At 41.4% G+C, this 14,157-nt stretch overlaps 1 protein-coding gene across 1 annotated transcript in view; it reads right to left on the bottom strand.

Annotated features, from left to right (window-relative positions):
* The window catches only part of COL21A1 (collagen type XXI alpha 1 chain), a 118,718-nt gene that overhangs the window by 58,265 nt on the left and 46,296 nt on the right, over positions 1-14,157 (bottom strand). Inside the window, exons 4-8 of the mRNA XM_079970606.1 lie at positions 12,207-12,332; positions 7,264-7,815; positions 1,645-1,813; positions 1,281-1,497; positions 122-295 (exon numbers count right to left, since the gene is read on the bottom strand). Coding sequence (XP_079826732.1) covers positions 122-295; positions 1,281-1,497; positions 1,645-1,813; positions 7,264-7,815; positions 12,207-12,294 — 1,200 coding nt within the window. The 5' untranslated portion in view covers positions 12,295-12,332. The remainder of the gene's footprint in view (positions 1-121; positions 296-1,280; positions 1,498-1,644; positions 1,814-7,263; positions 7,816-12,206; positions 12,333-14,157) is intronic.

Below are 14,157 nucleotides of genomic sequence, written 5' to 3'. Positions count from 1 at the left end.
CCCTTATTCACTAAACTTAAATGAACTTGTTCCAAATAATCATGCTTAGGATCAGGCTTAAATCTAAACATTGGGTAGGTGTAACTGCACTCCACAAATGTAGTATTCTGAGCATACATACCTGTACAGTCTCCTCCTTCCCAGAATATTTTCCAATTTGAGTTACTCCACTGATATAGATCCCTAAAACAGGACGCAATGGCTTTATTTCAGTTTCTTGGTCATCTATATACAACGTAACATCTGCTTCTGTTACTAAGAGACGGATTTGATGCCAGCCTTCATCAAACAACATCTAGAAAAAAGGGAGAGAATTGTAAATATATATTCAACATTCATGTCCATAAATGTAAAGACATAAACTAATACAAGTTTCAAAACTTGCTACCACCAGTCTGAATTAAGGGCTCAACCACTAAAGTGCATTATCTACTATAACAACTTAAAGAAATGGCCTAATAATTATATCAGACTGGAAAAAAACCCCAAAATTCTTTTTGGATTTTCCCATTATTACATGTAGGTGAGTTATAAGCATGCCAAGCTTCATCTGTCCAGCTTGTGCTTCTCTAGAAGATAGCTAGGCATAACATTGATCTCCATCTTCTTTATAGAGATTACGTATCCATTTTTGTATTTCTATCATACTTTCCTATACCAAAGGCATAGAAAGGGGTGTATCTTTGGCAATCACTCATAGCCGAGTAAGACTGTCTTCCATAAACACGGTTTTAACAATGAGTCCATAAGTGAATAACAAAACAGAATAACAAAATAGAAGAGCAACCTCTGTGTGTGTTTGCTTGTGTAATACACACGCGTGCGCGCACACACACACACACACACACACACACTTTGCAGATGGCATCTATAAATCGATCTATATATAAACACTAATTGCTTAATTTGGTTTGTGTGGGAAAGATAATGGCACAGCTAGTACTGTACCATTTCAGATTACAGGTTTTCCCAAACAGTGCTACGATGGAATCACACTGTACAGCATGAGCAGGGACGTGCCACCAAAAGGTGGTTTCTGGGTCTACTTCTTAAGTTTTCTAAAGGAACACAGGCCACATTTTATGTGGCATGCCGTTCAGACGTGACAAAGAGGAATGAACGTTTTGTCCTCAGAGATCCGTATTCAAGCACTAACTTCAAAAAATGAGAATCATCTCTGATGCTTTGTTATAACGAACAGTGAAACACTGGATCACTTCACGTTCAAAATCATAATATGGATAACAGATATATCAACACATGAGTGATGTCTTCTTTACCTTCACACGGGGTGCAGTAAAAGTAACAACCTGCGTATCATTTACTAGGCTTGTTGTAGTAAATGACAGCGTTCTGTCTTCTCCATTTACAGTAACAGCTATTTGTGGCCTTCCATCCAGGCTTAAAATCCTCCACAAATCCCATGTTTTTCTGACTTTAAACCTCTGAGTGGATACAAACACATATGATGGAGGAAGGCCTTCTGGAAAGACATTCCTAGAAAGCAATTTTTAAAAAAAATTAGCAGAACATACACTCTGAATTCCTAATTCTTAAACAATTATGTAGTCCATTATAAGGAAGTCTTATTTTAATTTAAAAGGATATAAACTTTTTAAAAAACAAAAACAAAAAAACCTGTACCTTGTCAATTCTGACAAGTCAATACGCGAGGTAACTTCATAAGCTTTCGCATTGGTAGATGGAATCTGGATTCTCTTTTTCACCTTTTTCTTCACACCTAAACCTAGAAGTATATCAAATCCTTTTTCATCTCGTGATGCCACAGGAATTCTTGTTGGGCAAACTGATTCTGAAAAGCAACCAAAATACATACCATGTTTAATTCATGGATGTAGTAACCGATGTATAACTTTGAAAGCATGAGGTGCAATTTTATACCATTAGGCTGGTGCACAAGTACTGTAATTAAATTATTGTGTTGTTTGAACTGAGAGTCCAGCTCAAAGCATCCTTTGGAAAACTTAATAAGAAGCTCACCATTGATTTTAGTGTGCTACGTAAATCAGAGATAATAAACCTATTTTCAACCTTCTAGGAAGCACCCCAGTGATGGGTATGACACCAGTAGATGTAGACAGATACATACCACTCTCCATGCAAGGAAGATGTAGAATCACAGTTCAAGAGGACATTTCTAGCCAGCTAAAATCACAACAGGAGGGCACCCTGAGAGATCTGGGAGGTCTGGGAGGATGTGGCTTGGGTCGAGTCCTGTGGACCAGACAGAGGGGTGTGGAGGCTCATATTCAACCCTTCGACCTAAAGTTTCCCACCTCTGGCATAAATGTGAACTATGATCATATTTTTTCCTATGTGAAATATCAGGTCTTTTGGACTGCGATTGTCATTGACCACCCCTGTATAGTTTTGATGCTCAAAAGCATTTTATGGTACTCTTAAGTTTTCATATATGCAGCCACACATGTGGGCAGCTACCTGCACCACAACTATCTGAGAGAAGTTCTGTGTGAGCATGCAAGGGGCCACCAACGTGGAGGGATATCAAGATAGTGCAACAGTTTGTTTCAGCAGGAGGCCAATTTGTGCTGGTGTGATTAAAATCTGTGAGCCACACGTTGCCAAATGGAGAATTCATCTTCTTGCACTGGGAGGGTGCAAGCATTAAACAGGCTAATCCTACACAATGCTGCCATGTTGTCACATAAACTGGTGCAGGTTAAAAGCAGAAAGCCACCTGCTTTAAAATTTAAATTAAGAGGGTGAAAGACATACTTTGCTGCTGTGAAGGGACTGAGAAACACAACGTCATTAAATCTGAAATGCACCAAACCTTGCTTTAGCCTTATGAGCTGCGGTGAGCCTCAAGTTTATGCACTTCTCTCTCTGCTCTTTCTGCAAGAAGAGGACACTAAAAACTTCCACTTTTGTTTTATAATAAACTGCAGTCTTCTGTTATGTCCAAATTCAGGAATCTGTAGTTTAATCTTACTATGCTTCATTGACAAATTTGGATTCCTCAGTTTGAAGGTAATACTATAAAAATTACAGCTTTCAGTCTGCTCTGCTCATACTTGAAGATAGAAAGGAGAATGTAGGGTGGTGTGCCAAAGCTTGCCACAGCTCTCTCTCATAACAGGAAACCATGGTTTGATAATATACCTGAACTAGACCACTGTTTACACTTTCCCTTCTAGAGCTATTGGCAAGCCAAAAAGAGACAGACCTTGTGCCAGACACTACTAACCCCTCTCTGTTGCTCCTGTCCTAAGGATCCATTCTAACCTTTTGTGCTGGTTGCCTTTCATTCTACAGTCCCTCCTGGTATAATAAGTATTATCCACTGAAGAAATCCACTGAACCCCCACTGAAGCAGACCCTACAAAAAATCAAGGGCCAGACCCAGAGTCAAGCAAACTACAAACTACTTGCATTCAACGAGCTGTGTTTTGACTTCTTTGCATTCACCAAGACTGCTACAGACTGGAAATGAATTGTAGCTGGCTGAATGCTACTTAAAAAATAACACAAAATACAATACTGGGCGCTTAAGGTACAATGTTAAAAAGGAATTTTAAAAAGTAGGAATGTGCCAACTTTTCTTTGCACTGACACAGAATTTATGGCGAAAGCTCTGTTTTTAAGACTTTAGAGAATGGAGAAATGAAGATGTGGAACTAATGATGATTTTGTAGCATGCTTTGCTAAGATGCAAACATTCAAAGCACTGCATAAAATGAGTCTTGTTTCAGATACAAAAATAGGCAACCCACTCTTTCGTTGTGTGTTGACCAGCCACCCATTTTCACGACTAGCTCCAGAATGGTAGATGCTGTTCCTACTGGAAGCCACTGGTGCCATCAGTGCAAGCAATCACATGAGAACTGGGAATGAATTCAGAACTGAGTTTTGTCATGCCCCTGCCAGGAAATACTAAACCCAGCCCCCCACCCTAAATTTCTGCATATATGCCATTATCAAACTCCTTCTCATCATGGTAATGACAGTTCAGCAGTCAGCAAGACCAACAATCATATCTCTGGAACTGGTTGGGGAAATGGGTTTTTAATCTCAATTCCTGTTGAGAGACATGAATTTAAGGGCAGATAATCTGTTCCCAAATATGTCATTGTACAGTAACGTATTAGGCAATGACAATGGAATGCTTACAATTATACATGAAAGCAAACATCTACTTAAATCAGAAAGTACAAATAATCATAAGGTATCTGATTAATAAAGACACCAGTACAGTTTGTACACCGCAAACCATTTTTTAAACATCTGTGACATCAGAACACAGCTGCAAGGTTTAGAATGTAGTTCTGCTATTACTTAAGAATCTTGATATTTTATTTTCATCTTACTAAGTCCTTTAAAACAAATCCAGTTTCTACATTCAATTACAATGGAAGTAGCAAGTCACATGGGGGTTAACAGAAGGCATACATGGATTTGATGGTTGTTAGTTCCTGACCCATAAATAAAAGAAATATTATAAGATTGTTATTATTACCATTATCTTTATAATTATCATCATCATCATCATCATCGTAAAACAACAAATGATTGCACCATCCAAATTCATGGTTCCTTAAAGAGTGGAAGAAGCAAGAAATATGTGGAGAAGAAATCCTGACCTAAAGAGTTGACACTGAGGCACAACTAGATACAAAGGTGAGGAGGGCCTTGATCAGATCTCCTGTAGCGTATGCTCCTACGATAAGTGTAGCTAGAAAGTGGAATTCAGATCAGAGCTGGGGAAGGAAGCCACACAGTACATATCTATTTTGCCCCACGAGGAAAACAGCAGTTCTGGGAGAGTGACTCTGATCAGAAAACAGCAGCTAAGGAAAAGGGTTAACCCAGGGGTAGTTAATGGTATGTCCTCTCCATTGGCCATGCTAGCTGGAGCTGGGAGTTATAGTGTAGTTGGACTACATCTGAAGAGCATCACTTTGCTACCACTAGGTTAATCCCTTTCCACCACAGCCCAGTCCAAGCTGGGCCCTCTCTATGGCTCATTTCACCCTTTTAAAGGGCTCAGTTTACCCTTAAAAGAACAAACAAAGTGCATCCATCATGGATGAACAGCTGCCTTGACTCATCTTGTTCCTTTTTGGCAATGCTGGAGAGAATTGAAGTCATGGATTTATTTCTGTTAAGTGTGCAAAGTGCCAGCACCTTTAGGAACAGCACTGTTTCTGACTTGTTTAAAGGATTTTTAAAAATTATAATAAATATTCAGAGAACCTTCTGAAATCTTATGCATTGCAGTGGGTACATTACACATCAGGGATCTGGATCCGAAGGCGACTTTCAAGTCACAGAAGACTCTTTCCATGAATGGAACAGAACCTTTGGATCCTACCCAGGATCTTCTCTTTTCAAAACATAGAAAGAGAGCAGACTTCAAGTGCTAGGGCTTAAATTTCATCTCGCATGAAGCCTGAAACACAGCTATGTCATATAGTTTATTTTAAAATCCCAGAGGGCAGTCTCTGCATTGCCAGGGATAGCTGCAGCACATTATGTGGGGAATATTTTGAATGTCTCTGAAACAGCCCCAAGTATCCTTTGCCAGCAACTTTTGAAGCATAGGGAAAGAGCAAGAGGGGTGGGCGTGAAAGGTTCTGAGGAACATTGCAAAAACAACTTTGTGGTAGAGTAGCTACACACAACCTCCCTGCAAAGAGAGAGTACGTGGAGGGAGAGAAAGATTTTTCAGTAACACAACTGGATGGGAAACCCAGGAGCCTCTGGGTGTTGTTGGACTCCAACTCTCATCAGCCCCAGCCTGCATGGCCAATAGTCAGGAATGATGGGAGCTGGGGTCCAACAACATCAGGAGAGGCACAGGTTCCTCATCCCTGATTCAGTCATTCCACTGGCAGGGTCAGAAAAGGTCAAGCCCTGCAGTTGCTTTCTGCTGATGCATGATACTACAAAAGCATGGAAAGCTAGACTAAAACAAAACCATGACAAGGTAAGTAGGAGCACAACCCTACCACAAGCACAGGTAGATTCAGCTTAGGATGAGGAACATTGTGTTGTGTTGATGAGAGCTTGCTCCCATCTCAGCCTTTTCAGTTTCTGAACCAACCGAAGACGATAGTTTCTGACCATACCAGTGGTTTCCACACTCAATCAAGTAACCAGTCCCTCTTGGGCCTCTCCACTCACAATGGCCGAGCCATATTATTTATTTAGTATTATTATTTATTGAATTTATATACTGCCCTATAACCTGGAGGTCTCAGGGCGGTTCACAGAACAATATCAAAATATAAAACCACAACAAATATAGTCAATATAAAAACAACAACCCAATAACCCCCCATAGTCATCAGTTCACCGCTAAGGCTGCTGCAAAGTCTTGGGGAAGGTCAGCCAGCAAAAGTTTCATATTCTTAACCACTAGTCTAGACTTGGGAATTGCCAGATGCGATGATTACAAAGTCTGCCTTGGCAGTGAGCTTCATTTCCTCACTTCTCATGCAAACGTGTTTCTCTTTCATAACAAACCTGTGTGTCCTTCTGCTGTACACAATGGTTCCTTGTTCAGATCTACTGAGTGGCATTAATTAAATTATATCTGCCCTTTGTCAGAAATAAAACAAAAAAATTCAGATCTATACATCAACTTCTTCTCTAAGACTATCAGGGTTCTGATTTTCAACAGACAGCTCACAGACCATCAATAATCCTGTACACATAATGGGGCAGCAGGCACATCCATACATCTCCCACTGAGTGGAAGGATATACGTAAATCCTAGAGAAGGCCCATTTCTGAAACCCTGGAAAGCTCCTGGCAGTCAGTGGAGAGAAAGTAGGGGTAGGGAACTGATCCAGCTGTTGGGTCAGTATATCACCCCCACCCCATCAATCACATGATCTCACAATGATGTCAGGTGACTCAGTTTTGCTCACACATGGGCAAAGGGCTCTATAGATGCCACCAAGCCGCTAACTGATAGTGTCTTCAAACCTCCTTTCAGCCCAGTTGCATCTTTACCTGACAACAGCTATACAACTGGTGGGCGTGGCTTGGCTAAAATGGCCTCTTGAGTCAAATGGGGAGGTCTGGTGGCCTAATTACACCCAAGGGCCAGAGGTGCCCCACCCCTGAGCTAGAGGGAGTGATGGCCTGCCTGATGGTATGGCAGCTTCCTATACAACCAAGTACTAAAATAAGTGAGGCCAGCATACCACTACAGCACATCATACTCCTTAAAGGAAAAAGAGGTTAATGACTCTGCAGAAAGGCATTAATATTTACCTTCACAGAGTTTCTGCTTTATGACTTCTCTTATTCTGGATATTGCAATATAATCTTCAACATAGAACACATATGTTGACGAGGGCTTGTTGGCAATGGCTCTTAGTTCATCCTCTTCGGTTTCTGACCCAACTCCAATGGCAAACAGAGTGATCTTGTTTTTTCTTGCTTCAGCTGCCACTTCTTTGACGTCATCTTGTGACTTTCCGTCGGTAAGTACCACTGCGATTTTTGTAAGGAACCTTGCGGATTTGGCAAATAGGTGATCGATTGCAAACTGAATGGCTTTCCCTGTTCTTGTATTTCCACCCAAGTACTGTATGTATTCCATTCCTCTGACAAGGTTTTCATTTGAATCATGAGACCCAAGTGGGATTTCAAGCACAGGATAATCACTGTACTGAACTACTCCAACTTGAATGAACTTTGGTCCAATGTCAAAGTTACTAGTAATATTGACAAGCCACCTTTTGACTATTTCAAAGTTTTCTGGGCCAACACTCCAGGAGCCATCCAATATGAACACTAGATCTGTTGGGGCAGTTCGACAACCTTAAAAATGGAGAAAGAGGAGAGAGAGAAAAAAAAACAGAAATCAAATTCAGTAATCTGTATTGAATGTAATCTCAGTGTTCTATCTTCAAGGGTCAAGGGCATGATATTTTTGCAAACATTTATGCCATGATCGGGTGGGATCGAAACAAAGTTAATTGAAGTTAGGTAAGGTAAAGGTACCCCTGCCCGTACGGGCCAGTCTTGACAGACTCTGGGGTTGTGCGCCCATCTCACTTAAGAGGCCAGGGGCCAGCGCTGTCCGGAGACACTTCCGGGTCACATGGCCAGCGTGACATCGCTGCTCTGGCGAGCCAGAGCCGCACACGGAAACGCCGTTTACCTTCCCGCTGGTAAGCGGTCCCTATTTATCTACTTGCACCCGGAGGTGCTTTCGAACTGCTAGGTTGGCAGGCGCTGGGACCGAGCAGCGGGAGCGCACCCCGCCGCAGGGATTCGAACCGCCGACCTTTCGATCGGCAAGCCCTAGGCGCTGAGGCTTTAACCCACAGCGCCACCTGCGTCCCTAATTGAAGTTAGGTTCCACTTAAATCAATGGGGGAAAGTTATTCATGACTTAAGCTCCACTGATTTCAGTGGGTACTGAATTCAACTAATCGGCAGAGAAATCCTAAATAGGGGGAGCTGTCATAAATTACGTTGTCTTAAAATAAACTGGTGAAGTATGCTAGATCCAAACTCTGTTCAGGAGCCCCAGGGAGGGGTAAATACCAGATGAGCTGGCTCCAGCCCAGCAGAGAGAAAAGGAGCCAGCAAAACACAGAGCCAGCTCAGCCAGCATTACTATGGGAACTGCAGCCACCTTTTTGTGCACAGAGGAGAGTCCACAAGTGCCCTTAACAGGTGTATATGGACTGCGATAATGCTCAAAGACAGCTCATGGGAAGTAGCTCAAAACTGCAAGTGTAAGCATGAAGATAAACAGGGGACAGAGTGCACAGAGTGCACTATAGACATCCCTATAGACACTCACCACAGCAGCCAGACAGCAGGCACTGCATGCCACGCACCGGAAGGCACACTCACCGCACCAACTGCACTGTCACAAGCAGGAACAGTGCAAAACAGCACAACCAGATAGACAAACACATGTGAAGCACACTCTGTACCCAACATCGCACCACTGACAATCACCTCAAACATCCACACAGGCTGCTGCCACCAGCTGCACACCCCTAAAGAATGGCACACACAGGGAGATGCCAAAGGACAGTTCACTGAAAGCACCCTACAAGATGCTCATGACTAAAGGGCAGAAATGGCAGGGAATACATGCACTCCATTCCTAAAGCCCCAGAAAATGCCCTTGAGGCAGTTGTGGTGTGGACAACCCTGGGCAGAGGTAACAAGTGCCTCCCCCACAGCCCCAGTGCAGTTAACATGCACAGGATTGTGCTGCATTTCTCACCAAAGTTAACAGGCCTTACATATTTCATGTCTACAAAAGGTTCAGCCGGATTTAAGGAAAACCAGCTTTCTTTGAGTTGGAGCCTGTGCTTCCTGTTTGTGGTCTCATCACCTGAGTATTATGAGCCTTTCCGAAAGATGTGCATTGAGCTAATATTTTCCCATTTCCATCTAGTGATTTTCCAATGGATTTGGGCTCGAAATTTTTTTTGCAATGGTTTTGGCAGGGAATAGGAAAGAAACAGTAGCCTAAAAACGGATGATGGAGCCACCTGCAAGTTTCTGTGTCTATAGGTATTTTCTGCTTGCAAGCCAGGCCTCAGGTGGTTGGATTTTTTTTGTGTGTGTTTTTACTAGACCTTCGTTGCTTTTTAATTGTTGGTATATAATTTGTCACATACATTTACAATTTTCTGATGTGGTATATATTGCTGGGCTATTACATCGAGAAATGAGAACTTTCAAACAGATGTGGTAGTCATTTGAGTGAGGACAAAATACAGCAGTACGCATTGCTTTTCCATCGTACATAGGGAGTGCTTTAAACCATTCAAAACTCTGCAGAGTGGTTTGTGGTTATCATAATGCACTGGAGAGAAACCACAAGCTCTCAGACATCATCCGTAAATGGTCACACCTAACCACATCTGGTTGTGTCTAACCACACAGTATTTAACTAAATTCAAAAGTGCACCAGATTAACACACATCCTAGAAATATATTTCCTGTGCCTTCATTTGTTATTGTATCCACTACACTGATCACTCGGCATGACATACTTAGTTGATTGCTTCACCTGAATTAAGTCAAAAGACATGGCCAGTGATCCAGAGACTGGTACCTATGTGGGTTTTCTTGCTTTTCTTCTGTCAATGGAAAACACTCTTCATATGCAAAGGCATTTCCCATCTAGATGTTGAGGGTGTCTCAACAGCTGCTGGACAGCAGCCAATGTGCAGCAGAGTGGACTACAACTCCTATCAACACTGATCATTGACCATGCTGGCTGAAGTGAATGGAATACATAGTCCAAAGTACCTGGATTTTGCTACCCCTGCACTAAAGTCATATTTGGACGCCCTTCTTCAGGTACATATTGTGTATGAGGTGAAGCAAGTGACAATGGCGGGGGGGAGGCTTAATCAGTGGTAGCATCTTGCTTGTGAATGTTCTCCACAGGGAGACTCGCATAGTACCCATTCTGAAATCTCATTGGTGCTAAGCAAATACTTTTTAAAAAATTTCCAGGCTTTTCCATTTTTTTGCAATGTTTTTATCTACTATTCTTTTATTTTACTTTGGTCATATACATCTTATTTTTTAAAAAACTTGTAAGCTACTTTGGAAATATTTACATTAAAGGGTGGTCTATAAATCTTTTTAAATCAATCAACCATTTGTGTGTCTGAGGTTTAAATCTTTTGAGTGACTGTAAATAAAAAAATCCTACTGTAAAGAAAAATAATCCTACAGGGAAATACAGACCTATCCTTGAAGATAACTTACTAGTGAACCTGAATTCCACAATTTTTATTGCTGGCTTCAACCAGTTATAATGTATAAAACAGAGTACAGCTTAGCTTCAATGTACTGTTAAGTAACCTCAGGCCTGCCACACCGCTTCCCCACAACATCATTCAATATAATTTTCTCTGAGATGATTTAGAGTTCATTGAGGGTAGCTAAAATAAAAATAAAAATGGGCTGCATATTGCTCAGCAAAAAACAAACAAACCAAAAAACCAAAAATACTTTAGCTTTGTCACAAAGCACACATGCCAAGGCCATCCAAGGTCAATTCCAGACCTCAAAACAGTGCTACCTAAACACAAGGACGTATAAGCATGCTTGGAGGATTTGAAGAAATACAAAAAAATTATTTAGGGTGGAAAACAAAAGCGGGGGGCCCAAAACAGTCCAATGAACACTGGGCATGCTCATTTGCCACAGACTGCCGAGTGACATGTAAGGCAGAAAATAAATTACAGGGGAAAGAATAAATTATCGTGGAAAGGGGAACAGCTGATTGGCCAGAACACAAAACATTTTGTTGCAGGTTCCATTTGTGAGACATATATTTTAGAACACCAGCTTGGTGAACTTGCTCTTTGCATTTTAGGCATATGCTCCTTTTAAATAAAAGGTTAAGTTATACATAAAACAACATAAAGACTTGATTCAGGTGCCATAGTCCTGCCATGCACCCAAATACTCTCTCCCCTTTCCTCCCCCACAGGGAAGATGATGTCTAAACTAGAACAAGTGTAAAAAGGACCCAAGATAGAACAGTACTGCAGACCCAGGAAAAGACTGTAATGTTGTTCTGGGGCCAGAGAAGCTAGGGAATTAATGTAAAGACTTATTTGCACTATACATTTAAAACTGCATTAAGCCACTTTGAACAGTCTTGGTCCTCCCCCCCCCCCCCCCGGCAAAGAATCATATTGCCCACACAAGAGCTACAATTTCCAGAGTGGTTTAACAAACTCCCTATTCCCTGGGAACTCTGGGAATTGTAGCTCTGTGAAAGGAATAGCACACTATACTTCTCATGATTCTTTCAGGGAAGCCACAACTGTTTTAAGTAGTATGATACTGTTTTAAATATATAACGCAGATGGACCTTAGGTTTGTAAAGATCTCTGATCCAAGCTGTACAAAACCAACATTACCTTCCCGTGGGAGAAGTCTGAACTTGTCACTTTTGAACTGTCATGCTATGTAGCTTAAATATAGTACCTTAATATAGTCCCTAAAAGTACATTTATAAGGTATGCAAATCTATCTCCAAAGATATTATCAAGTGCATTAAAATATTTTAAATGAAACATTACAACGAAAAATTGCTTACACATTATTTTAAGGAAAGAAGGAACCTCATGGAGGAGAGAAAATGGGGACCATTAGAGATGCCTCCACAATTTATTCAACAGCCATGGTTAGCAAATAAAGTTGATTCTTACTTGATCTTACATCACCATCTTCAGCCGATATGTAATCACGCAGCAACAACATTAAAAATGCCTGAAGAAACTTTATGTTCTTTGCCATGTATACAGTATTTCCAGCACTTCAAATCCTAAAATAAACTGGGAAAAGAAAAGTTACCTTATTATAATTGCATTAAAATACAGATGCAACATATCTGAACTGTTTTGGCATTCTATAGTTTTCCAACTAGTCCTACTGTGTGCATTTCATGACTTTAATGGCGCTGAGCGAAATGAATAGCGCTAAAATGTATAATACATTTCTGAGAGTTCAAAATTATTTATTTTACTTATTTATTAGATTTATATACCGTCATTCATCATAAGATCTCAGGACAGTTCACAGAATAAAATGTTGGATAAAAACAAGTAAATAAGTAAAACAAAACAGCAAAACAATAACGCCCCCCGCCCCACAGACAAATTTAGAAGAATGTAGAATATTAACCAGCCAAAAGCCTGATTGAAGAGGAACATTTTAGCCTAGTGCCTAAAAGTCTGTAATGAAGAGTTTGGAGAGAGCATTCAACAAATGGGGAGCCACTATAGAGAAGGCCCATTCTTGTGTTGCCAGCCTCCAGACTTCATGTGAAGGAGGCACATGAAGGAGCTCAGACGTGGGGTCTGGGATGGCTTACCTGGGGAGAGGCAGTCCTTCAAGCATTATAGTACTGAGCCATTTAAGGCTTTATAGGTCAAAACCAGCACTTATGCAAGAAACTAAAGTGTACATCAGGGGTGGGGCAGCTGGGCCCCTCCAGATAATACTCATCTGTTCCAGCCAGCATGGTCAGGTGTGATGGGAGGTGCAACTCAACAACCTCTGGAGGCCCACAGGTTCACCATATCTGGCCCACATGGCTTCTCTGCCACTGAGGATATAAGAGTCAGAAATTCACTACAGTGGGTTCAGTCTACTAGAGTATTGTGCTAGTGCTCCCCCACTGAGACTTCGGCCCTGGCAAAGTCCCAAAGTATACCCAGATGGCACACCCAAGCTGCATGGAAGAGGGGATAAAACTGCTTGCAAGGAGCAGCATGCTTATGGCTCCTCCTCCTCCTTCAAATGTTTATTATAGAAACACTGCTCTATGATGAATTCCTACTGGGTTTTCCAGAAAGGCATAACAGTCCATACAGAGACTGCTGCGCAAGTGGCATGCCGGTGACCTGTTATGAAACTTCTCAAAGAGCTGCATAAAATCTGAGAACCTGCTTCAAGGATGCCAAGCTCTAGTCTGGCATTTGCAAGCATCCTCGGGGCTGCAAGTCTATGGAAACCAATAGCTATTTCCTTTGCAAAGAGCAGCCAGGGAAGTACAATGAAAAGAATGCCATTGATTTGCCATTAACATGCATACAGCCATCCAGCAGATGGAAACCTCAACTTCAACAAGCCCTTGGCTTCACAAACACCAGTACAAGGGTTGCCAGGGTTTTATTAGAACAGTGAGCAAAATAAAGTTTTATAGAGCACAGGAAAGGAAAACAGAAGGTGCAGATACAGTAAACAATGGTTAAGGCTCTGCTCCAACTCTCCTCTTTAATGGAGGTACAAATGAGGGGGCCTTCTCTGTGCTGGCACCCCAGAGTGCCACGGCTAGCACCAGCATTACAAGATTTTTAGGTGAAGCTTTTCCTATTTGTGCGAGCATTACAGACTGGGAATATGATTTTGGGAACTATATTTGATTCTGCTTTTAGCTGCCTGTGTTGTTGTTGTTTTTGTCATGCATATATTTTGTTATGCTTATATGTTGGTTTTAACATGTGTGCATGAGTCTCATGTTTCTGTACACTTCTGTGAATTTAATAGGTATTATACAGAACAATAGCATTCTAAATAAATAAAATGTGCCAAATTGGGGGGTGGGGGTTCAACTTGCATATTTGGAGCCAACTAAGATCCCCGGATGTACAGGCT

The sequence above is a fragment of the Podarcis cretensis genome (assembly GCF_951804945.1).
Source record: "Podarcis cretensis genome assembly, chromosome: 3".
NCBI lineage: Eukaryota > Metazoa > Chordata > Lepidosauria > Squamata > Lacertidae > Podarcis > Podarcis cretensis.
The sequence above is the reverse complement of the archived record's forward strand: the minus strand, read 5'-3'. Positions and strand labels throughout refer to the sequence as shown.